The sequence below is a fragment of the Atractosteus spatula genome, chromosome 7 (genome assembly GCF_055471065.1).
Source record: "Atractosteus spatula isolate fAtrSpa1 chromosome 7, fAtrSpa1.hap1, whole genome shotgun sequence".
Lineage (NCBI taxonomy): Eukaryota > Metazoa > Chordata > Actinopteri > Semionotiformes > Lepisosteidae > Atractosteus > Atractosteus spatula.
The window spans coordinates 26900001-26926972 of record NC_142712.1 but is presented as its reverse complement, the minus strand read 5'-3'; the positions used below and the strand labels follow the sequence as shown (position 1 = coordinate 26926972).

The 26972-nt window shown below is 35.6% G+C and overlaps 1 protein-coding gene across 3 annotated transcripts in view; it reads left to right on the top strand.

Moving 5' to 3' along the window:
• Positions 1-26972, top strand: part of LOC148830748 (ATP-binding cassette sub-family C member 1-like) — a 291300-nt gene that overhangs the window by 96844 nt on the left and 167484 nt on the right. For all 3 annotated transcript variants that reach the window (XM_088921193.1, XM_088921196.1, XM_088921194.1), the window contains exons 7-12: positions 5455-5520; positions 10367-10504; positions 11368-11514; positions 20963-21047; positions 21467-21533; positions 21974-22100. In XM_088921193.1, coding sequence (XP_088777319.1) covers positions 5455-5520; positions 10367-10504; positions 11368-11514; positions 20963-21047; positions 21467-21533; positions 21974-22100 — 630 coding nt within the window. The remainder of the gene's footprint in view (positions 1-5454; positions 5521-10366; positions 10505-11367; positions 11515-20962; positions 21048-21466; positions 21534-21973; positions 22101-26972) is intronic.

Below are 26972 nucleotides of genomic sequence, written 5' to 3'. Positions count from 1 at the left end.
GTGTTTTTAATAAAATGCTTTTATTCACTCATAATCTGACAATTTCAGGAAGACTAAGGAAGGACTAAGGAAATTGTCATCTGTTGTTGAAGCTCTGTGAGCTCGGTGACTTTGAGACCACTTGTTATCCCAAGTTGTTTGAATCGCCACAATTCAAATAGAGAAAAAAGAGCTGACTGACAAGATTTAAGATGTGGCTGTCAATGTTGGATTAAAAAAAACACATTGCCCGACATTAGTTGCATTGCTTGAAAAATAATTTTATTATGAGAGACTGGATAAGTAATTCAAGTGTTTTTTTAACTTCCTGAAAAACAAGTAATAATTTAACAATATGTGCAAAAGTGCAAAAGTCACTGTAGTGAATGTCTGTGGAGTCTATCTTATTTGCCTGTCCTGGCTGTGCTCTCTCACTCGCCCTCCCCCCCTCTCAATTCAATTCAATTCAAGTTGCTTTATTAGCATGACAGATGGGTACAATCAGTGTTGGGTATTTACTTAGTAATCTGTGGTCCTTTTAACTGTTTTTACATCTACTGTATTGCTTTGAGATGCCACTTTTAAAGGTGATATATAAAATCAAGGCTTTAACTTGCTTTAACACCGCAAGTCTGAGTTCTTGTGTCCGTCCTATCCGAACCCGAAAGTATTACAATATGTATCTTTATAGCAGGTGGTGTACAGCTTTTTAGTATAGATTACACTTTTCTAAAATGTATTTAAAAAATAAAAACGATTACAATCTAATCTTTCCATGTTTGATCCCAAGATCCCAAGAAAAATAAATCTAAACGGGGAGAAAGCTATGCTGAAAGTTTATTAAGATACTTAGAAGACAAATATATCAATTTCTGTTGCATTTGTCTGATTGTGAATCAAAAAACACATATATTTAAACACGCGTTTGCGATTGAAATCAAAATGCGATTTAAATCAATATAAATGTTTATATTGTAACGCATAGGTGACTATTCATTGTTATAAATATGACTTAAATTCAATCATGTTGTGATATTTAGAAATATAAATTTGTTTGGTGCGAGTGAAGTTTTATTTAATCTCTGACCCAGGGAAAAGTTTTATTTTTTCAAAGAAATGTTTGTTAAAAAAAAAAGTCATGGCTCCGGCTGGATTCAAACACCCAACGTGTGATGTGTGAGTCGGGAAGACAATGTACAGCATGTACTATTCTTGTGTTGCGGTACATGAATATAATTATATCGTTATTAATTTCTTTAGATACGCGATTCCATATTATATTCCCTTTTAATCAAATTCTAAAAGTATGCTTGTTGACTCCAGTATCACGTTAGTTAAAGACTTCGATGCTTAAAATGTTTAGGGAGAAATGGAATACTGGTGTGTATTTTTTCTTTAATGTACTGAGATACTGTATGTTTATGTTCCAAAATTAATATCGTTTATGGCCTTCACACGCGTTACAGTATGCTCCTATTCTTTTTATGCTCAGCTACTAAGATTTCCCTTCAGTGGTAAAATTCCATATAAATATTCAATACTAAAATGGGCACAGTAAAGACATTTAAATCTTTCTTCAACCGACCAACGGACCACGAGTGCCCCTGTCGGTCAACCAATCACGTACCGCGGTATTTTGCGTCATCGTGCGTCACGATGCACGAGGCCGTAGCCAATTACCTCTGGTACGTGGCTGTGCCGCACACTTTGAATGGCTGCATCTGTACATCTGTAGCCCAGCAGAACTGATATGTTGCATAAGGTTTTCTTAATCCCCAATATACAGTGATCATAAACTTTCTCAAAATCCAAATTTAGAACAGCTAACCTAATATTCATATCTCTCATGGTATCTGGTATTTCTGATTAGTATCACACTGTGATATTTCTCTTCACAAGTTTGATCTAGAAGAATGACCTCCCTAAGACAGCTTTCAATCAAGCATTAGACACTTTAAAAAAAATTAAAAACCACAATTCAAGAGACTTATGAGTCTCCAGTTAGTCATGTCCATTTGATCATTCTTTTTTTAAATAATAAAACCACAACACCTGTTCTGAAACTGAAATCTGGTAAAATATTCTAAAAAGTCCTATAAAACTCAATAGATATACCATCCAGTCCCGGAGTCTTGCCTGTTTTGAAAGTCTTCAAACCTTCTTTTAATCTCTTGACAAAACTGAATAGTTACCCCTACATTCTTCAGAATCACATTCACATTTTTTTTCCAGCAGCACATTTGAAACCTGTTTCTCCATAAAATTCCCCATAAAAATCCTCCGTTATGGTCAGCATGTTTTCTGTCAAAGTCTTCAAATCACCCGTCCCTTCAAACCTTACATTAGTGCCCTACCCGCTACAATTTTCTCTAAGAATCTTTTACATTTTTCTCCCTCCCCTACCTTCTTCACTTTGCTTAAAGAATACACACATATATAATACTCAGTACATACATTTAAAATTAAAACTGAACTAAAAAACTACGCATCCCAGTTAACATGGCGGTGCTTGTGATCACTGAGTTTAACCAACAAAACAGAGTGAAAAATCAGTCACATGGCTTTGGGGCTGGGTTTCAAAAGCTTAAACTATCAGCAACGAAGTGAAATTTAGATGATAGGCTACCTCAAACTGTCAACTACATACTGCTGTATGTTGCTTAAGATATTATATGGCTTTTTACATATAGAGGTGGGAAGACGACTCCCCCTTCCCTCTGGCAGCCTGACTTGTTGGCGTCTTTAACCATTCTGAAATTGGCTAAATCACAGTGGTCGAGAAAGTGTAGGGAGAGACACAGACAGAAAAAAGTGAATCCTAGCTACAACTATTGAACAATCTAATTTCATATCCATTTAAACATTGAAATGTCAGCTGCAGAAGATTGCACCAGAGACAGCAATAGCTCTGCTTGCCATAGAAGTTTAGGAAAGGGTGAATTAAGTCATGTCAAGTGCAATAATTTGGTGATAAGTAATAACTTTAAAATGTGTATAGATTAATGTAAAGATTCTGGAAACCTGACAATTAAAGAGCTTTGTAGGACATGTAACAAAAGATGTAAAAGAGGTTTTTTTTTGTGGTCAAAATCGGTAAGGGTGAGGAGGAAGGTTTAAGCGAAGAGGGTCAAAATAGGTGGGAAAGAGATGCCTGAGTTGTTTACTTTCCTTATGCAAAAGTATTTGTCAGTACATTCTGTGTGTAGCTGTTGGAAATGGGGAGAAGGTATCCTTTGTCTTGTTTTTTGTGTAGTTTGTATTTGAAGATTTTAAAAATTTTAGAGATTCCTTTAACATTACCTGATTTTAACCTTGCATATATCCATATATGGGGCAGTGCAGTGGCTCTGTGGCTAAGGATCTGCGCCTGTGGCTGGAAGGTTGCTGGTTCGTATACCGCGGCCAGCAGAGGAATCCTACTCTATTGGGCCCTTAACCCCAGCTGCTTCAGGGGTGCCCTATAAATGGCTAACCCTGCGCTTTGACCCCAAGCTTCTCTCCCTGTCTGTGTGTCTCAAGTTAGGGTATGCGAAAAGACAAATTCCTAACAAGAAATTGTATATGACCAATAAAGTGATCTTGTATCATTATAAAGAACTTTCTGGACAAATGGAATTTGTAAAATGAGGCACTGGATGAGTTGATAGCAAGAGGCAAGGAAATTCGAACTTATTGTTCCGATTGGCAGGGAACACGGGTGTCCAATTCAAGTACTCTATGGACATGGACTGAAGAAGTTAACAAAAATAGAAGAAAGCATCGCCTGGTGGGTTATTTGTTGCCTTTGGGAAGCCAGAAACATGCTGATTTACAGAACAGAAAAAATCTCGCCTTTAGCATTGTTGCGGAAGGCTTCGCACTCTTTGAGGGTTTACATCCTGATCCACTGGTGGAAGTTTGGGGAGAGAGAGACTGAGAGGTTTTGGAGGTTGGCATTATGGCCCAAGTATATTAAGGTTAGTTTGTGATGGGTCGAGAAATTCTGTTTCAGCAGGTCAGCTTGGATTTTGGGAAGCATCCTGTCTTGTACAATGAGTGTGGATTGTCTAAATTCTTTATTTTTAGTTTTTTATTATTTTTGATTGTGTATAGAATTTTGTCTCTGTATCAATAAAATAAAGTTGATTCCTGAATTGTAAGGAGTTTAGATAGCACAGAAGTGTATATACAGTACAACTCCTGTACTTTAACATCAGTAGCCAACTGGCCATCCTAAGAATAGTTCATGTTTGAGAAGTTGGAAAGAGCTAAGACTTGCAAGGATTTTTTTAGGCATTGGATTATGTAGAGATAGATGGATCCAGTGAGAATTTAGTAGTTTTAGTAATTTAGTATTCCTAGCTTAATTTGAATTCACCATAGTATTCATAGTGTTCTAGTTTCTTGTTTACAGTTGGAAACTTGGTACCAGGGGGAAAAGCGTGCCAGTAAGTCTCGGAAGAGACAGGGAACATGCATATTCCAATGATGGGAAGGCTATGGAAGCATGAGCTAGTTTGAGTTTGCCAGGGGTTCCAGGGAATGAAAGAAGAGGTTATATTGACTAGGAAGAGAAACGGAGAATTTAGGAATTTGTCTGTTCCAGCTCTTTCAGTGTAATAGAGGGCTGACGAGTTTTTAAGCGTGAGGAGAGGAACTGAAAATCTTTTGGGGACTAAGATCTCTAATCTCTGAATTTTAAATTGTGTGCTGTGAGGGTTTATATTCTATTCTATTATATTTTTAGGTTTATATTCTAATATTTAAGTTAAAGTTAAATACAATGCAAAATAGGGAGAGTGGCGAACAAAAACAGTGGCATAGGAATTACAAGACTGGACAAGATCATTCAGTGAAATTGAAATTCAATAATGTTAAGTGTTACATGATCCACTTTGACAGAAATTATTAAAAATGGTCTTTACACATCCAAGATTTGAGTCAGAGTTGTGGGTAGGTACACATGAAAGGATCTATGTATTTATCTAGATTCTTCTGTCCATTAAGTCATTGTGGTTAGAGGAGTAAAATCTCTTAATTCTAGGGAAATTAGAAAGGGAGAAGATTTGATCAAACTATACAAAATCTTAATTTAGGATTATTCCAGGGGACACTTTCACACTCTGTGAAAAAGGGCATCTTTGAAAAGAGGACGAGCTAAAATAAATGTATTTATAACACAGAATAGGAAGCACCTCTGTACACAGAGTTGTGGGTATTTGACACATCCCAGACAAAAGATCAATTATTTGATATTTAAGCTTTGGGCATGTTGTAAAAGCATCTTGACCATTTTTTTTCACTTATCTAAACAAGAAACATTGGCTAAATAACTAAATACATAGATTATTGTTTTATTCTTTTCTATATTGTTATAATTGCTAATTGTGTTGTATATCTCCCAAGATATAAAATGTCACATGAATTATTGTGTATCTTACTGTATGCAGTATTTATCTGTGTTTTCTTAACTTTTATCTCTTTTCCTAACGGCAGAAAACCCAAATGAAAACCAAGGATCAGCGGGTGAAGTTGCTGAATGAAATCCTGCATGGAATTAAGGTACTGTTCGCTCAATAACAGTGCTTCCTTGGGACCTGAAATGGGTCATTATCTTAAACTCACTGGAACAGGTCTTACATGTACAGATGCAGCCATTCAAAATGCATGGTACAAACCCGTACCACCCACAATTACCCACAGGTCACTGCATTGTACCCTGGTATGTGATTGGCTGGCCAACAACAGGGGCACTCATGGTGCATTGGTCGTTATTAAAAAAAAAAAATCATTTAATCTCTTTACTGTGCATGTTTTAATCCGCTTAGTATTGAATGTTTATATGGAAATTTTAGTAGCTGAGCATAAAAAGAATAGTGTGATGGTCATAAACGATATTAATTTAGGAACATAAACATATTATGTAAACTGTATATGGGTGGTATTGGTAGTTTAAATAAAAAATACACACCAAGTATTCCACTTTCTTCCTAAACATTTTAAGCATCAAAGTCTTTCATTCGGTTACATACTGTAGTTATTTTGGAATTTACATGCTCCTTCTGACTATATTAAGTTTATATACTTCATAAAAAGTTATAATGTTTAAACCTTTTCTTTAAATATTTGCGCTCGTTATCGCAGTAGACAAAAGCATACTTTTAGAATTTGATTAATAGGGAATTTATTATGGAATCGCGTATCTAAAGAAATGAATAATGATATAATTATATTCATGTACTGTAGCTCAAATTATCACAGTAGTACATTTTCTTTGGATATGTCTGCTTCAGTTTCACTTCTTTCCAGGTGATTACGTCTGTGGCGTGATGGCTTAAGCGTGTGCTTTATATGCCTGAGGTCGGCGGTTAAAGCCTAGCTGTCGCCATGAGTTTTTTTTTAACAAATAAACATTTCTTTGAAACACTAAAATAACAAATATTATGGACACTATATTTACATTTTTTTATATTTCTAAGTATCACAACATGTTCGAGCTAAGTCATTTATTAATAATAATAAAAAATTTAAAGCTGCTGCTACTGTCGTTATTACTTATAATAAATATTATCGACACTATATTGAATTTGTTGGTGTTTCTAAATATCACAAAATGTTCAAAGTTAAGTGAGTTAAGTGATTACCATTGTCCATGAATACTTGCGCTCATTATGGCAGTAAAAGAAACTCATACTTTTCAGAATTTAATTATTAGCAAATATAATATGGAATCACATATCTAAAGAAATTAATAAAGATATTAATTTAAGGATCTAAATATATGTGTTTATATAGCTGGTAGTATTACTGTATTCCACTTTCTTTGTAAACACGTTTTATTTTTAATTAAAAAAACTGTGAGAGAGTGATAGATGGAGACAAGATAGAGGTTTCTTGTCAAAACAACATTCCCCAGAATGCAGTGGAAAATTGGCGTTTTACTCCTGATGGTAACTGTAACAAATTGTCACGTTTCACATCCTTGCGAAACAATCGTGACGTTCTCATCCAGTCTAAGGTTTGATGTTTTTTTTTTATTTTGAAACCACGATCTTGACATGCAGGTGTGAAGTAGAGTTAACAGCTTCAGATTTAAAAGGTTATTAATAATCTCTTCAGTGTAACATTGGAATGTTCTTACAAGTGTAAAAAGAGGCGATATACAACGTGTCTCTATAAATGTTCAGTTTACAGACCGTCCAAGATCATTTATTATGAATAATATCTTCCGTATAGCATTAAAATTGGAACGCTTTTCACAGGTGTAAATCTACCTATTTTCTAACCGCTTTATCCAGGACAGGTAACAGTTTCACCCCTCCCCCTTCCCTCTGCCTGTCTGACCTTTTTAACCCTTCTGTGCCCGAATCCCAACGAGTTAGAAAAGAGACAGAAAAAAGTGAATCCTGTTTTATTATGATTAATAATAAGAGTATTATTGGACAATATTGTGAGGCTCTTAACTGAAGAGTTATAGAGGAGACGCGTTGTGTATCGCCTCTTTTTACACTTGTAAAAAAGAACATTCCAATGTTAATGAGACACGGAAGATATTATTAATAATGTAGCGCTTTTGGGCTCACGTGGGTATGCGGCATACACCGAATCCTCTGTACTAGATAAAGAGATATGAAAATGGATGGAAGTAAAGGCACTGTGTGGATAGAACTATACACAGTGTTAGAAAACCACTATGAGCTGGCAGCATCTCACTGAGGATAAATTATTTTATAGTGCTGGCTTAAGCAAACAGCCTTTCCACCTCTCTTGCATATCAGTATCCATACCTAGTTAGTTATTTTAATAAATTGCCTCTAAATATAAACATCTTCAGATGCTGGCTTCACAGGGATTCACTGGGAATTGCAGTGACATCACCGCGCTGGCAAGCCAGCAAGCCGGCTCGCACAATCTGTAATTACAATAACCTTTTAAATCTCAAGCTTTTAACTCTACTTCACACCTGCATGTCGAGATCATGGTTTCAAAATAAAAAAAAAAAACATCAAACCTTAGATTGGATGAGAACGTCATGATTGTTTCTCAAAAATGTGAAATGTGACAATTTGTTACAGTTACCATCAGGAGTAAAATGCCAATGTGAACGTTATATTTACAATTTGTTGAAAATAAAAATGTAAAGTTCTCTAATGCTTTCTCAGTCAAGAAGTGACTCAGTTTCAGGTGTGAAGAATACAGGATCAGGTGTTTCGCAGACGTAGGGATAGTACGAGATTCTGGCATTATGAACTCACTCTTAATGGGCTAATCCATCCGTCATTCTCTCTGATGCAGTGCATCAGCTGGTCAGGTGACTGAGGGTGGTACATTATTTCCCACTGCATTCTGGGGAATGTAGTTTTTACAAGAAACCTCTATCTTGTCTCCATTTATCACTCTCTCACAATTCGTCATGCATGAATGAGTCAAATTAAAAATAAAACATGTTTACAAAGAAAGTACCAGCCATATACAGTTTACATAATATGTTTATGTTCCTAAATTAATATCGTTTATGACCATCAGACACGTTATGCTCCTCTTCTTTTTTTATGCTCAGCTGCTAAAATTTCCCTTTAATTTTTAATTCCATATTAATATTCAATATTAAGCAGATTAAAACATGCACAGTAAAGAGATTAAATGATTAAATTGTTTCACTAGCAACCAATGAACCATGAGTGCCCCTGTCGGTCATTTTGGCCAGCCAAATCACATACCACGTTACACAGCGTTGTGTTTAGAGGATACAGTTGCAAAAAATGTTGCAAGAATGGCCTAAAATTCCTCCTAACCTTTCTGCAAGTCTCATCAGCAGCTACAGAAAACATTTGGTGGAGGTTATTGCTGCTAAAGGATGTTCTACCAGTTACTATGTACAAGGGTTCACATACTTTTTCCAACCTAGACTGTGAATGTTTAAATGACGTGTTCAGTACTGACAAGAAGAAGTACAATTGTTTGTGTGTTACTAGTTTAAGCAGACTGTGTTTGTCAATTATTGTGTCTTTGTTGAAGATTAGTCCACATTTTTAGGAGTAATTAATGCAGAAATCCAGGTAATTCCAAAGGGTTCACAATTTTTTTCTTGCAACTATATGTATTAGATATCACTTGCATTTGGGATTTTTTTAGAAATTATTAAAAACATTATTTCTGGTAACAAAAAGTGTAGTTTTGAAAACAAATATATATATATAATTGGATATGCCTATCTGACCAAATACATCTCTTTTTGTGAATAATTTTTATTCATTTTATTTTAAAAAAGGAAACAATAAAACAACAAAGCATAATTCACTGTAGAATTTGTGGATTTGAAGATGGTTCTTCTGGATCTTAATCTCTTCAGTTGAAGCCTGGAGGGTGAAAGGCAGTTGAGCTTTCTTTTAAACAGCTGCAGTAAATAAATCCACCATCATCTAAAATCCCTTTCACTATCAGGGGTACCTTCTCTGAGTTTACCTACTCCAAGACCCACAAATAGAATCAGATAACTACAGTAGAAAAGGTGAAAAAACTAGACTGGGCCAGCATGTGTAAAAGGGTGAAAGCATTCACAGGACTGGAAGCTGTTAGCAACCTAGCTTGCATAGGTGAATTGTAGTCTATTCTATACCTATTTGAAATCTACTGTTTCTCACCAAGGGTCTTGAGAAAGACATGCTTCAGTTCTTAGTGGAAAACATCCTTAGAAAAAGTCCAGTTAGGGTTTTGATTCAATCAAAGTAAAGAAGCCATGCAAGGAGTATTAAATTACTGGTAAATGCAGATTAAAACGCTGTTTCCTACCTTGTTTTATTGGACCTTGGGCTGTATTTGAAATAGTAGAGCATTACATTTTAAAAGAATGCCTTGAAAATGGTTCTTTGACAAAATATACACATGTATTGTAGCTCATATCTGTCATATTCTGTAGATAGATCTTTATTTCCTAAGGGGTGTCTGTTGATCAGATATAACCTGTGGTGCCCTATTCGGCTTCTGTTTTTTATTCATTAGTATTTACTTTTAGCATGTTATCTTTTGGTCAGATTATTTAAAACATTTTAAGTATTATGAGTACTGTATATATTTTTTTTAATTACTGTTTCTTTTATTGTCAAATTTTAAGAAAATATTATGTCATGTTTGCATTGGTTCATTCTTAACTTTCTTTAAGCACTTTGAAAACTCCTGGTTTATAAATGAAATAAGTATTACAATTAATATAGGATACCTTAGCTGAAATTTCCAAAGTAGGTTATTGGTACTAGCAACCTCTTATAGCTCTTTTAAAGAAGCCATACTTATTCTTTTTCTACCATATTACTTAAATGTAATGTTTCAACCAGAAACACAAAATGGTAGATACTTTATTGTAAAATCATTTTACATAGAGGTAAAAGCTGCTCTTTATCCAAATCAGATCCTGAAGCTCTATTCCTGGGAGCCCTTCTTTCAGGAAAAAGTAGGGGAAATTCGGGAAGGCGAGATTGAAGTGCTGCGGTCATCTGGGTATCTGACTGCATTTTCCATGCTGACCCTGACGTGTGTGCCTTTTCTGGTAGGAAGCACGTACAGCCAGCCTCTTTTCCCACTGTGTTTGACCTTGTGGAATGACGTACATAATTATAAAACACAAAATGCCTGCTGATTTCTTCTGAGGTAACCAGAAAGGGAAAGTTAAACCCCATCTTAAAAAAGTACATTTTTAAATACAAAACCAGAGTGGAATAGTCACTGGAATGCTTCTTATGTATCAGCACTCAGCTACTAACCCCACAACCATCCAGAGTTCTCTTACCCACCAACCTTTAAGCGACATCTTGTCACATGTCACGCACAGCCAGATACTGGAAGGTCACTCTAGATTGAAGGAGGGGCAAATGCCTACAATCATCCGAGAGATCACACTGGTTGATGTGAGAGCCCTGCATGGCTATTCCTACACTACACACAGCACCACACAGTCAGTTCCTTTGTTTCATCTTGATGATTTAAGTATTTTAATAACTTGTGTTTGGGTTAATTGATTTCTTATTCTTAGATTGCAAATTACTTTAGTTTCTAAATCTTTTTTTTTTTAATTAATACATTGAAGTATGTGAAACATACAGTAATGTGCTGGTCTTCAAATAGCTTAGATGTAGTAGATGAATTTGTCTGTTGCAGTTTTGACAACCTCATATTGTGATCATTTCATCACTGGGGGAAATGCAGACACAATACACATATTATGGTTACATAGAATATTAGAAACACCTATTCAAAATTAGAATGAGTTATTTTTATATGTCTGTTCCTCTCCAAAATAGAGTTGAGATTTTGTAGCCAAATCACTTGTAATGTGTTATGTCCTTTGCGATAAATGAGATGGTATTATCATAGTGGTACATTAACACTAGTTACTGTAATTATTCTCCACAGGTCTCCTTGGCAACCTTCGGTGTCTTTCTCTTAGTTGATGATGAAAATGTTTTAACAGCATCCAGAGTGTTCACATCTATCACCCTTTTTAACATTTTACGTCTTCCTCTTTTTGACTTGCCTACAGTCATATCTATTGTTGTTCAGGTAAGTTATACTGTACTGAAATAAATTATTTTAAATTTGGAGTTATAAAAATTTGTGCTTGACATAATGGTGAAATACACTTTGTATGAGGACACAAAGCGACTGCTGTAGAGTGTATTGAACAGGCAGTTTGATTGGGTCTGTTGAGAAGAAAAATCTTTTTCAAGCATTTGCATTTCTCTGAAATCCTGCAGCTTTTCCTTTGTCAATATTCGGGGACAAGCTTGTACAGTATATATTTGTTGTGCTGTGCTTTAGTGCTTTAATAAAATAAATGAATTCAAGCCCTGCAAAGGAAACCCGAACAGATTTAGACAGAAATCAAGGACTGTCTGATGGCATTTAATGTAGAAAAGTACCAAGCCATGTAGAGATAAAGAGATTTCACTCGGATCAGCTGAAACTTTTTAAATCTTGTTCAGACTATGAGAAGACTTAATATTCTATTGAGAAGACACAACAACTTCACATCCTAATAACTTTCACAGTTTCTACTGTTTTCTTTTCACATTTTCTACGTACAATCTCTGCAAACATGTTTTTTACCTCTCTAACTAAATCTTAAAACATGATTTAGTGATACTTTTGACATTTAAATATAGGTACCATATACATGTATACAGATGCAGCCATTCAAAATGCACGGTACAAACCCGTACTGCGGGCAACTACGCATGAGCCACCATGCCGTACCGCGGTATGTGATTGGCTGGCCAAAATGACCGACAGGGGCACTCGTGGTGCATTGGTTGGTAGTGAAAAGATTTAATCATTTAATCTCTTTACTGTGCATGTTTAAATCTGCTTAATATTGAATATTAATGTGGAATTTTACAACTAAAGAGAAATTTTAGAAGCTGAGCATAAAAAGAAGAGGAGCATAACGCATCTGAAGGTCAAAAACGATATTAACTTAGGAACATAAACATATTATGTAAACTGTATATGGCTGGTATTGATAGTTTAAATAAAAAATACACACCAGTATTCACTATCTTCATAAACATTTTAAGCATCAAAGTCTTTCATTCGGTTACATACTGTGGTTATTTTGGAAAAGTTCTTCCTCTGACTATACTTAATAAAAAGTTGTAATGATTTAACCTTTTCTATTAATATTTGCGCTCGTTATCGCAGTAAAAAAATGCATACTTTTAAGAATTTGATTAATAGGGAATATAATATGGAATAGCGTATCTAAAGAAATTAATAACGATATAATCATATTCATATAGCTCAAATTATCACAGTAGTATACTTTCTTTGTAAATGTCTGCATCAGTTTAACTCATTCACCCGTGATTACATGAAAACATTTTGCCTGACCTTTTCAACTACAGCTTAAGTTAAGTTTATAACTTAAGTTAAGTTAAGTTTATAACTTAAGTTAGCAAATATTATGGACACTATAATGACTTTTCTGATATTTCTAAATATCACAACATGTTCAAAGCTAAGTGATTTATTAATAACAACTAATAGTTTCAAATTGCTACTGTACTGCCACTACAGTATAGCTTGTGGGAAATACATTTATTTGTTTAACTCATTCGGAGCGCCCTACGTTACAAACTCCAAGCTTATCATTTTGTCTATTGCTACAATATCAACAGCAATGTAGTTAAAAGGAACATGCCAAAATGTTTCCAAAATAACCACAAGTGAACTAGTTGAGGGATTTGATAATAGAGAAATCATAACAATGACCATGTGTTGCTAATCATTCATACTCAACTGAAAGAAGGACACTTAAATGAACACGTGTTGATTTTGTGTTTAAGCATTTCTTAAGGGAAATCTTTAAGTTAAACGAGAGAGGGGAATGGTTTATTTTTTTACAATTGCGGTAATCGGAGAACAGTCTATCAACACGATGGGCGAACTATTTTTTTATTTTAAAACATTAAATAAAAAATAAGATACAATGACGTGCTCCTGCCTAACTCAAACATTGTGTGACTTTAAAAGCTGTACAAAATAGTTAAAAAACACTTTTTAATTGAATGTTGAAATACTTTAATTTCATCAAAGTTGTACAGATTAAATACCTCTTGATAGTTATATTAATATGGAGTTGTGTAACTAAGCAGCTAAAATATTTTGGAAATATATTTTTGACATTTTGGAAACATTTAGACATTATTTGTTTTGTAAAGCTTGTATTGTTCTTATAGTGGTAAAGGTGAACATACTGTACAGTTGTGACGTTGTTAAGCGTGCATTGATGTAATGGCTTAAGCGTGTGCCTTGCATCCTGGAGGTCGGGGGTTTGAACCCAGCTGTCACCATGAGTTTTCTTTTAACAAATAAACATTTCTTTGAAAAACGAAAATAGTAAATGTTATCGACATTATATTGAATTTGTTGGTATTTCTAAATATCACAACACATGCTCGTTATCGCAGTAAAAGAAACGCATATTTTTTAGAATTTGACTAATAGAGAATATAATATGGAATCGCGTATCTAAAGAAATTAATAACAATATTAATTTAAGGATCTAAATATATGTATTTATATAGCTGGTAGTATTACTGTAATCCACTTTCTTTGTAAACACGTTTTATTTATTTTTTTGACTCATTCACGCATGATGAAGTACTATGTACACTATATTAACAGGTTTTTTGTGTATATATATTATAACATATTCAGTGTTAAGTTATATTAATAATGAAATAAAAACGTGAATTTGCAAACATGAATACTGTCAACTGTTCAGCCGGTTTAATTCAAAACACTTTATTCAGTGGGGCAATTTAACAGACGCCTCAAGTCTTAAAATGAAATCGTATAAAGCTTCTTGTTATTTGAAGCTAATTTCAAGCTTCTTGTATCTTTCTCAGAGTCATTTTTTTCTTCGGTTTTCAGCTTTGCTTATTGAAATGGCTATTTATGAGACACAGTGTTTCAGACGTCAATAACTTTGTGAACAAATGACACAGAGCCTGCAACCCGCTGCGATTCGGACACAGAATAGTTAAAAACGGGAACAGGTGAGGCAGGCAGAAGGAAGGGCGAGGGGGGAGGCATCTACCAACCTCTATGACTAAAGAAAGTGTCAAAGAGAAATGGCTTGAGTGACATACAGAGCCAAAAAGTGTGCTGTGGTCTTCTCTGCTTTAATGGTACACTCCTTGTGAATGTTTTTTGTAACACATAAAAGACATTTTCTCCCAGAAAGATCTGATGACGAGGATTTTTTGCGCAAAAAAAGTGGTTATTAACTATCGAAACCTGTTTTTATAGCTTTTAAAGTCATGCAATGTCTAAGTTAAGCAGGAACACATAATTATATCTAATTTTTAATTTCTTTTTTAAAAAATAAAAAAAAAATCATTTGCCTAGCCTAAGAGGGAGGGTCTGTTCTCATTGACAGCTGACTCTCCACCATACACTTAAGTGAAAAATTAATAATGCCAATGAAAATGTCATATTTACAATTTGTTGATAATAAAAATGTTATCTAAAGCTTTCTCAGTCAAGTATGATAATTTACCTAAGGAGCTGTGTAAGCTTGCACATGTAAGACTTTGTTGCTTAAAATTTTTAGGAAGAAAGTGGAATACTGCTGTGTATTTTTTTCTTAAAACTACCAATGCCAGCCATACAGTTTACATAATATGTTTATGTTCCTAAATTAATATTGTTTATGACCTAAAGATGCATTATGCTCCTCTTCTTTTTATGCTCAGCTACTAAAATCTCCCTTTTGTTGTAAAATTCCATATAAATATTCAATACTAAGCAGATTAAAATGTGCACAGTAAAGAGATTAGAAAGATTAAATGATTAAATCTTTTCACTACCGACCAATGCACCATGAGTGCCCCTGTCAGTCATTTTCGCCAGCCAATCACGTACCGCAGGTACCGCTGCATCTGTATATAAAATATTGAACATTGAGAAATACAATCAGCGCTGTCTCTTCTCTGACTGAGCTCAGTAGTGGGTTTGCTGTTTTCTCAATCACCTGTTAATTCGTTTCACACCACTAGAAAACAGGAGAATGTGATTGTACTGTATCTGTACGAAATGCGTGTTGCATTTACAGAATTCAAGTGCAGAAATAAAGAGTTAAAAAAACTTACAGCTTACACAAAGATTCTAAGATGATCACAAGGAAAAAAAATAACCATTTTCGTGGATTTTGTGTTTTTAACTTAACCCACTTTATGGGTTTTAAAACCATGCAGTGTCTATTTGAGGCTCATACATTATTGTTTCCTATTTTTGATTTTCTTAAAATTAAAAGAATCGGTTGCCCATTAAGAGACATCAGGAGACTTCAGGAGGCTTCAACTGATGCATACAAAATATAGCATAATGCCTTCTCGCGTTATGAAATCACTTGCACCTGGGATCCACTTTATTCAAACTAAGGTTTCTAAAAATGCAACCAGGTACTAGATATTGTTTAAATAAAAGCTGTGAATTTTTTTAAAAAATTGCCATCATTAAAGCTGTATTTTGCGTGCTCTGTGTCATTTATTCACAAAGTTATTGACATCTGAAACTTTGTGTCTCATAAATACGTATATTAAGCAAAATGACTCTGAAAAAGAAAAAAGAAGCTTGAAATGATTATTATTAAATTAATACTGTTAATAATTACCAGACACATTATTATAGTGTCAGTGGTATTTTTAATACCTTTGTTATTCTCGATTCTAATTACTATATATACAGATGCAGCCATTCAAAGTGCGCGGTACAGACACGTACCGGAGGTAATTGGCTACGGCGTCGCGCATTGTGATGCACGATGACGTGCGGTACCGCGGTATGTGATTGGTTGACCGACAGGGGCACTCGTCGATCATGTTGTAAATATCACAACATGATCGACTTTAAGTCATTTTAATAACAATGAATAGTCACCTATGCGTTACAAAATAAACATTTATATTGATTTGAATCGCGTTTTGATTTAAATCGTAAACGCCTGTTTAAATATATGTGTTTTTTGATTCACAATCAGACAAATGCAACATAAATTGATATCTTTGTCTTCTAAGTATCTTAATAAACTTTCAGCATAGCTTTCTCCCCGTTTAGATTTAATTTTCTTGGGATCTAGGGATCAAACGTGGAAAGATTAGATTGTAATCGTTTTTATTTTTTAAATACATTTTTATAAAAGTGTAATCTATGCTAAAAAGTTGTACACCACCTGCTATAAAGATACATATTGTAATACTTTCGGTTCGGATAGGACAGACAGAAGAACTCAGACTTGCGGAGTTAAAGCAAGTTAAAGCCTTGATTTTATATATCACCTTTAAAAGTGGAATCTCAAAGCAAAGTAAATACCCAACACTGATTGTCATGCTAATAAAGCACCTTGAATTGAATTGAATTGAGGGAGAGAGGGGGGGAGGGCGAGTGAGAGAGCCAGGACAGACAGGCAAATAAGATACACTCCACAGACATTCACAACAGCGACATATCATAAAACGTTTGCACATATAGTTAAGTTATTACTTGGTTTTCAAAGTGCAATGAAATACAATATTGTTGTTGTTGCTGTTATTGTTATTTTTATCCTGTAAAGCGTTTTGAGAAGCCACCTTTAAAGGCGATATATAAAAGCGCTGATTCTTATGGAATGTGTTCCGCCGGGGATTCAAATTTTTTTTTTTTAATTGCGTATCTAAGGAAAATAGCAGTATAAGTTTGTTCATGCACAAACAGTGGCATGTTACATTATTAATTTGGGTGTCCCCTCTTGCCAGAAAGCTCTAAATTGCAATTTGAGTGCGGTTTTTGACTTTTTCTAAATTGCAACCCATAAATAAAGGTGATACAGTTTAGACTTATTTTAAATTGTATTACAGCAGCACATTGGACAATGCAACGTAATTTGCAAAAATGCACTTGGAATCTGTCCAACCCTACTTTGTCAGGCATTTTCTTTTACTGCAACGGACATAAAAATTCCCTTGCTTTTAACAGAGCGTTTCATAATTTCTTACTCCGAAAATTATTTAAACTGCGACACTTATCATTCATTCCATTATCAGTCTTCCATTTCTCCCTAAACATTTTAAGCATGAAAGTTTTATGAAACGGTACACAGATATGCGATTGCTGTATAGAATGAACTTTAATTTTAAAAAATTATTTAACACGAAAATTAAGCTGGAAATCTCGCCCCCTTCTACTTTGAAAATACCTGTGAAACTGGTTTAATTCGTCACAGCCAGCACTCCTGCAGAGAGGGGGGTTGTACTCGTTAATGTCTTAGCTGGAACACATCATTATATCTCTTTTTGTATTTCTATAAAAAAATCGTTTGCCCAGCCACTATTGCTGTTATTGTTTTTATCCTGTAAAGCGCTTTGAGGAGCACAGCTTTCTCACCACTTAGATTACTTTTTGATACCATCCTTACACAAAGCAGAAACTTCTTGTATTTTCCGATGACATACAAGTGGAAAGATTACAGATTTATGTTGCATTTGTCTGATTGTAAATCAAAAAACACATATGACAAATGCAACATAAATTGATATCTTTGTCTTCTAAGTATCTTAATAAACTTGTGACATGGGAGTCAGGAACCTAACCCACTCCACCACCGGCAAGGTCACATGCAGAGTGCTGAAAAAGCACTACAGAAACATTATCAACAGACAATGTACAGCGTGTACTATTCTTGTGTTGCGGTACATGAATATAATTATATCGTCATTAATTTCTTTAGATACGCAATTCCATATTATATTCCCTTTTAATCAAATTCTAAAAAGTATGCTTGTTGACTCCAGTATCACGTTAGTTAAAGACTTCGATGCTTAAAATGTTTAGGGAGAAATGGAATACTGGTGTGTATGTTTTCTTTAAAGTACCGAGACCAGCCATATACTGTATGTTTAAGTTCCAAAATTAATATCGTTTATGGCCTTCACACGCGTTACAGTATGCTCCTATTCTTTATGCTCAGCTACTAAGATTTCCCTTCAGTGGTAAAATTCCATATAAATATTCAATACTTAAACGGGCACAGTTAAGACATTAAATATACATATACATACTGTATACAGTATAGTTTGCATACGGTAATATGTTTATGTTCCTAAATCAATCTCTTTTATGAGCATGTGAAAGGCATGGTGAATCGATTCTCAAAAATTACTGTACTTTGCATGATTGGAAACAAATGTGTGATTGCGAAATGCTCTATAAAAATTTACTCTATTACAAATTTACAATTTGTTGATAATAGAAATGTTAGGTTCTCTAAAGCTTTGTGATAGTTGACCCACTCAGGCAGCAAAAGATCAGCTGCACTGGTAAGATGCAACACCGAAGATATGATTAATAACCTTTTAAATCTGAAGGGAGATCTGAAGGGAGATCTGAAGGGATCCCCCCCCCCCCCCCCACACACACACACACACACAATAGAAGCAGGAAGCAGAAGCAGGGACCGTTGTCAGAAGGGAAGAAGGTGACTATTCATTGTTATCAAAAATGACTTAGATTCGATCATGTTGTGATATTTTGAAATATAAAAGTCAATTGATTGTCCATAATATTGCTATTCTATTTATTTCGAAGAAATGTTTGTTAAAAGAAAAGTCACAGGCGAAACAGCCCTACACAGCCCTGTCGCAGTACACGAATATAATCATATCGTTATTAATTTCTTTAGGTACGCGATTCCATATTATATTAGCAGAAAAGCTTAAAACTACCAGTTTTTCACACGCTATTTCACATGTTAGTTAAATACTTCGATGCTTAAAATGTTTAGGGAGAAATGGAATACCGGTGTGTATTTTTTCTTTAAAGTACCAATTCCTGGAATCTGACTGGCTGACACCCTTCTGAAGTGGTTCCATAATATCTGGTATACGGAAAAGAAAGCGTTGATAAAAAAGCCTGGATTCTCATGTATCTGATACTGATACTTTCCGGCATGACGTCAAATGACGCGATTAACCCCATGATACTGCGTGATACCGCGACTCGCCCACCGGGGTATACCGCTAAATACCCCACCCATTTTGAATGGCTGCATCTGTACGATTTCGTTTTAAGGCTTGAGGCGTCTGTTAAATTGCCCCACTGAATAAATTGTTTTGAATTAAACCGGTTGAACAGTTGACAGTATTCTCGTTTTTATTTCATTATTAATATAACTTAACATTGAATATGTTATAATATATATATACAAAAAAACTAAAACATGTTTATATAGTGTACATACTTCATCATGCGTAAATGACTCAAATTAAAAATAAAACGTGTTTACAAAGAAAGTGGATTACAGTAGTACTACCAGCTATATAATTACATATATTTAGATCCTTAAATTAATATCCTTATTAATTTCTTTAGATAAGCGATTCCATATTATATTCCCTTTTTAGCGGTTTCTAAAAAGTATGAGGTTTTTTACTGTGATAACGAATGCAATAATTCATAAAAAAGCTTAATCACTTAACTCACTTAACTTTGAACGTGTTGTGATATTTAGAAATACCAACAAATTCAATGTAGTGTCTATAATATTTACTATTTTAGTTTTTCAAAGAAATATTTATTTGGTAAAAGAAAACTCATGGCAAGAGCTGGGTTCGAACCCCCTACCTCCAGCATGCAAGTCATATGCCAAAGCCATTACATCAACGCACCACTTGACAACTTAAGCTATAACTGAACAGGACAGGCAAAACGTTTCCAAGTAATCACGGGTGAATGAGACAAATTGATGCAGATGTTTTAAAAGAAAGTGTACTACTGTGATAATTTGAGCTATATGAATATAATTATATAATTATTAATTTCTTTAGATACAAGATTCCATATTATATTCCCTATTAATCAAATTCTAAAAAGTATGTGTTTCTTTTACTGCAATAACGACCGCAAGTATTCATAGAAAAGGTTAAAACATTATAGCTTTATGAAGTATATAAGCTTAATATAGTCAGAAGGAGCACGTTAAAACTTTTCCAAAAAAAATCACAGTATGTAACCGAATGAAAGACTTTGATGCTTAAAATGTTTAGGAATAAAGTGTAATACTGGTGTGTATTTTTTATTTAAACTATCAATACCAGCCATATACAGTTTACATGATATGTTCATGTTCCTAAATTAATATCGTTTATGACCTTCAGACACCACTTATTTTTATGCTCAGCTACTAAAATTTCCCTTTAGTTGTAATATTCCATATTAATATTCATTATTAAGTGGATTTAAACATGCACAGTAAAGAGATTAAATAAAGCAATTGTTTCACTAACAACCAATGCACCACATGTGCCGCCTGTTGGTCATTTTGGCCAGCCAATCACGTAGTGCGGTATAACGCGGTGAACTGTAGATAATTTTACATGGTATGGAGTTGTACCGTGCATTTTGAATGGCTGCATCTGTATATAAATAACAATTCTCTGAATGTAATTGAATTGAGCTCTGTGTATTTTTGAAGATGAAAGTATCACTAAGTCGCTTGGAAACCTTCCTCAACAGTGAAGAGTTGAATCCTGAAAATGTTCAGACATCTGAATCTGGTGGTATGTAGGAAATTTTAATAAAATAATATTTTTTATGTCTGTTAAGTACTGCACAACCCTCTTAAGTGTATACATGTTTGTGCAAAAACACATATAATGGTTTTTACATGTAAGCATTGTAAGAAATCACTACTTTGCTTTTGTTAGTATGTTTTAATCCGCCATGATCAGAGCCCTTGGCCTGAAAGCCTTAAACTTGAGTAACATAATTAACTATACTTGGAAATGTATTGCACATGCTTTTGTCCTGATCATGCCTGTGTGTGTCTAGATGACTATGAACAGAATTACTTCAGGTTGTGCAGTGAAGCAGGGACACACTTATTCACACAATGTCACCATGGGCAGTTTTAATTTAATTAATTCTCTTGTGAAGTATTTATTCTATCAAACATTTTAAACACTTCACTTTGTCACAGACCTTGCAGTAGGATTTACCAATGCTTCATTCCGTTGGGATAAGACTGAACCTGTAGTGTTGAAAGAGTGAGTTGGAACCTTTATTCACCTTTATGCACAGTGGAATTTAAGTGTTTCTCTTAATCATTTTTCATTAATATTTTCACTAAATAGAAAGTTTTTTACTCAAACCCAAATTAATTAACAGTGTTGGATATTTTATTGAGACAGAATTGATTTATTAATATTCATTATGTGAGAGTTTCTTTTGATTTTGACAATAAATGTAAAAAATGTGGAAGATTCAGTGTCAGGTCTGCTGTGTCTTTTTTTTAAAAGCATCCAGTTGTGATGTCTCAGGTTCTTACCACTTCTGGAAAAGTTTTGAGGCCAGGAATGTTAATTTGTTATTTACAACTAAAGCTACCAGCATGCATAATGCTAATTGTTGCAAAGTTCTTGAAATGTGAACAAGTGTGTATGTGGTTGCTGCCCATGGGAGTTTTATTTGTTTGCTGTGTTGCCAGTCTGAACATGAGAATTGTAGATGGATCTCTCATTGCTGTGGTGGGGCAAGTGGGTGCTGGAAAGTCCTCTCTCCTGTCGTCCATCCTTGGAGAGCTAGAGAAGGTGGATGGTGTCGTCCAGAGGAAGGTGGGGTTACTTTACACCGGAACTCTTAAATCTTAAGCTATTCATCTCTTATATCAGGCACTGTACTGCATGTGCCTAAACATTGACTTCTGCTTGTCTGTAACAGATGCCATCTTCACAGTGCCGCACCTGTGCTCCATAAGCAAAACACATGAATAGGTACCAGGTGTTGTTTTGATGAATTGATAGAATGTACCAGAATTAAAAGAATAAATTTGGTGAATAATGGGAATATATTGAACAGAATTATTAATTTTGAAATCGATGCAATAATATTGTTCTCCCAACAATAGAATTGGTCTATCTGGCAGCTTTTTTCTGCTTCACCTATATCTTGGTAAATTAAATTAAGTCCCCAGTGAAATAACAGTATTTCCTCTGCCTAAAGCTGGTCCTTTAGACTGGCCAGCTCACTTCTTCCTAAAGGATACATGTGACTCACCACAGAGTTCTAGCTCCAGGTAATGTATCTACCAAATATCTCCTGGTATTTAAGATAAGAAAGATTTATTATCCCCTGAGGGAACTTTTTTGTGGACACACAGCACTTCTGTACATTTAAATATAATGCACACCCCCCCCCCAAAAAAAAAAAACATTGCATATCACTCTATTGCACATATATGCACAACACAACATATAACATTTATAACACATTACAAAACATATTGCACACAAGTGGATTGTAAAGGTAAAAAATTGTTTATCCTTGCCATTTGCATTGACAGCTTTAATGGATACTGGAACAAAAGAACGTTTGTATCTGTTTGACCTACAGTGCATTTGGGAATCCTAAAACATTTGCCAGAAGGAAGAAGTTGGTATTCAGAATTGGAGATGTGGGAAAGATCTGATATATTTTTTCTGCCTGTTTAATTATGGCTTTTTCAAAGATTGTCTGCAGAGAGGGGTGCTGTTTCACTCCCATGACTTTTTAAAGCTGTTTGGATGAGATGGGTAATTTGCGATCTCAATTGAACTGATAAATTACCAAACCACACTGTTACACCATATCTGATAATGCTCCCGATTACAGTATGGTAAAAGAGTAGCATTATTTCCTGTCAAATCTCAAATACTCTTAGTCTTCATAAGAAATGTAAGCACTGCTGAACTTTGGAGCAAACACTCTCAACATGAGTAGTTCAGCACAGGTTACTGTCTATGTGTACTCCTAAGTACTTATATAAATCAACCTGAGCGATAGGTTTGTTGTGGATTACTACTTGTGAGTGATCACCAAATGCTCTAGGATCAAAAACTATTTGTTTTGTTTTATTAACATTCGAACTTAGGCTATTGTTGTCGCACCATTGCACAAACCTTTGGATTTCTGGCATGTACACAGATGAACTGCTTCCTCTTTGCATTAAGCTAACCACAGCTGTATCATCTGAGAATTTGAAAATGAAGTTGCTTTGACTACTGCTCATACAATCATTTGTATAAAGTGTGAATAGAACTGGTGAGATCACATAGTCCTGAGGGGCACCTGTGCTAATGGATCGTGACTTCGAAAGAGTTTTATTGACCCTGACATACTATGTATAGTTTGTTAAAAATGAGTGATACCATCTTATAATGTTATGGTTAACAGACATTTGCTTCAACTTACTTATCAACAGGTGGGGTTAAAAAAGTATTAAATGCAGAGTTGAAGTCAACAAACAGCAGCCACGCATAGGCAATGGGGGCCTCTAGGTGTTTAAGAACCAGATGCATAATGCTGTTAATTGCATCATCAGTGCCCCGCTAGTGTTTGTATGCAAACTGATATGTATCTAGTACAGTGTTCACTTCTGAGCACAGCATGGATACCATCATTCTCTCAAAACATTTCATAACAACAAATGTCAATAGTAGTCAACAGTCTGTAGTCACTATTATCTGAGGGACAAGGCTTTTTGGGTATTGGCACGATTATAGGTTTTTTTCTACAATGCAGGAACAGAGTGAGAGTCAACAGAGTTCTGAAAAATAGGGCACTGGAGTTAATTCCTCCATGCAAGTTTTTAAAACAGTGGCAGAGATGCTATCGGCGCCTGTTGCCTTTTTTGCACATATGTGCTTGAAAGATTGTATGATCATCTGCGGACTTATTGCAAGCCTACCAGTACTACTGTCAGCTGTGGTAGTATCTAATATACTATCGCATGCACCTCAGATAAAAGGCATTCAGCTTGTTTACTTTAGCTAGCTCATCCATTGTATGGAAGCTCTTCTTTGAAGAATTCATGTACTGTATGTGACTGTTTTCATGAGGTTGCCACAACCTCCTGGAATTCATTGTTTTAAAGTCCCTCTCCATTGTCTCCTTGTGTTGATTCCTTGCATTCCTGAGTTTTAGTTAAAGCTTTTTTTGCAGTAATTTGCAGTTGCACTTGATCCTGGTTTTTAAAAGCTAGTCTTTTGCGGTTGATGCAGTCTATCACATCCTTAGTTATATATGGTTTATTATTTGGGTACACTGTTATGCTTTTCTTGAGTATGACACTCCCCACACAAAAATAATGTAGTCTGTAACAGTCTCTTATGCCTCATTAACCTCCAGATTATGAAATATCTCCCAATCTGTGCAAAGAAGACACCCTTTCAGCATCTCAATACTATCAACAATCCATACTTTTACAGTCTTAGTGAAAGGTTTGCTGCTCTTGAGAGCAAGTGGGGATGAGGTGAACGGTATTGTGATCAGAGTTAGACAGAGGAGGTTTGACTTTGGCGGTATAGGCTTGTTTTATATTACCGTAGCATTTGTCTAGATCTCTCTTCCCTCTCGTCCCACATTTGATATACTGTTCAAACACACACAATGCCATCTCCAGTTTACAGTGATTGAAATCACCCAAAATAAACACGGGAGCTTCTGAAGTCTGCCGGAGTCACACATGTATGCAATTGGTTATCTGAGAAGCGGCAGCCACTGCATTTCCATTGGGAAGAACGTAAACAGCACATATAATAAAGTTACTGAATTATCTCAAAATGTGAAAAGGCCTGAAACTCAACGTTTTTATTGCAGATAATCTTCCTCACCAAGTATTATCTGCACCACTTATCGTTCACAAAGACACAAGTGAACTCCTAGGGTCTTGAACAGAGCACTATGGGATTTGATGGTGAAATATTAACTTTGGAGCACAGGACAATGCTTTGTACTTAAAGTATTAAATTATTATTTTACTTCAATGCAAGACTTAATTATTTCAGTCATGATTTCATGAAATACATTCCCCTCTGTTATTTTCTTAATATGTTCATCTCCTGAGATGGCCTTCACAAAGAAAAGAGTTTGTTTCACAGATAGGAAGGATATTCTTACCACTTAAAGAGTGTAGCGGCAATGCTTGTTAATAAGACAGAATTAAGCGTTGGTATGCTCCTAAAGGAGGCCCCATCTCACCCTCCATCTCTGTGGTGCAGCCACAGAGAAAGAATTCATGCAAGCTGATTTAAGATGTTTTTCTTTTGATAAGAAGCAAGCTCCCAGACGGGGATGCAATTAGCTAAGCCTGGCTGTCATGATCAATGGTCATCCACTGGCGCCTATCAGTCTAGGGAGTGCCGAATGGACATCTGGACTGCATTCCTAAGTGTCAAGAGTAAGTGACTTATATCTCACCTTGACCAACCAATCAGGGACTGGCAGGGCGTGGTAATACCACGTGGGTCTCCAATGCCCGCCAAACTCTCAACCAATCAGCACACATCTGGGTCTTGATCAAAAAGGGAGCGCAAGCTCAGTTCTGGGCTCTCCTTGGCCATTTTCGCGCATCCTCAGAGACAATCACGTGACAACTGCTGTTGTCTGCAAAAGGACTTGGACTTTGTTCTAAGCGCGAGGCCGAGGATCCCGTACGTATTCAGAATTCTACCAACGTGAATGCTCCGCTTGATCAACGGCAGCCTACAGTTGGACCCTCGTCGACAACCTGAATAGCTTATTCAGAAGCAGCGCTGGACCGGGAACGAACCAGCTTCTTCCCAGGCAAAAGAGTGACTTGTGAGGACTCGCGGTCACACTCTGTGCATAGAGACTTTCTACTAGCCAGCCGGACTGCTGGTAGATCCCCTCGGAGCAACGACTGCCCTGCGCGCCGCAGTCAGATTCCTCCGCCCGTCCTACTCCGAGCTGCACCTCGACTGGTTGGCCGGTAGCCAGAGGACGCCGACACAACGCCCATTGGACAACCGCTGCAACAGAGGCTGCAACAGAGCCTGTCAGCTGGTTTGGTGTTCGTGCCGGGAAATTCCAAAACCAAACACAGTGGATAAGTAAACCCCATGTTCTACATTGCGTCTCGAGAATTTAATTGTACCTCAACACAAGTTGTTATCAATTTAATTCATGAGTAATGTATTTACTTCCGAGTTTAGAGTAACAGTGGGTAATAACACTGATTAGCGATTTGGTAACCGAACGATATATATTGACATATATTCTCTGTTGTGTATCTCTTTGTGTTTGCATCTCTTCGAGATTATATACCTTGTATATTGATAACCCTCACAGTAAGGTCTGCCGCTCGTATCTAGGCAGACTAGTATATGTTTGGTGCACAGTTTATATTAATAAATGTATCTCGTGTATTGAACCCGTGTGTGTGCGTTGTTAGTTGTTCTGACGATTGATTTTCTAAAAGCCCCAACGAACAACCTCGTGATTACTGCTACAATTGATAATTGTCTCAGTAAACCCATCAAACCACTACATTTAATGGCGTCCCTGGGCGGGCGAGTTTAGAATGAAATGAGAATCAATCGCACTGAATAACTGATATTGCTGTGAGTTCAAGTTCAGCACAGCACCAGGGCTTCTATACGCGAATACCGGGTGTGCTGATAACTGCGTAAAGAAATCCCCCTGTTTTC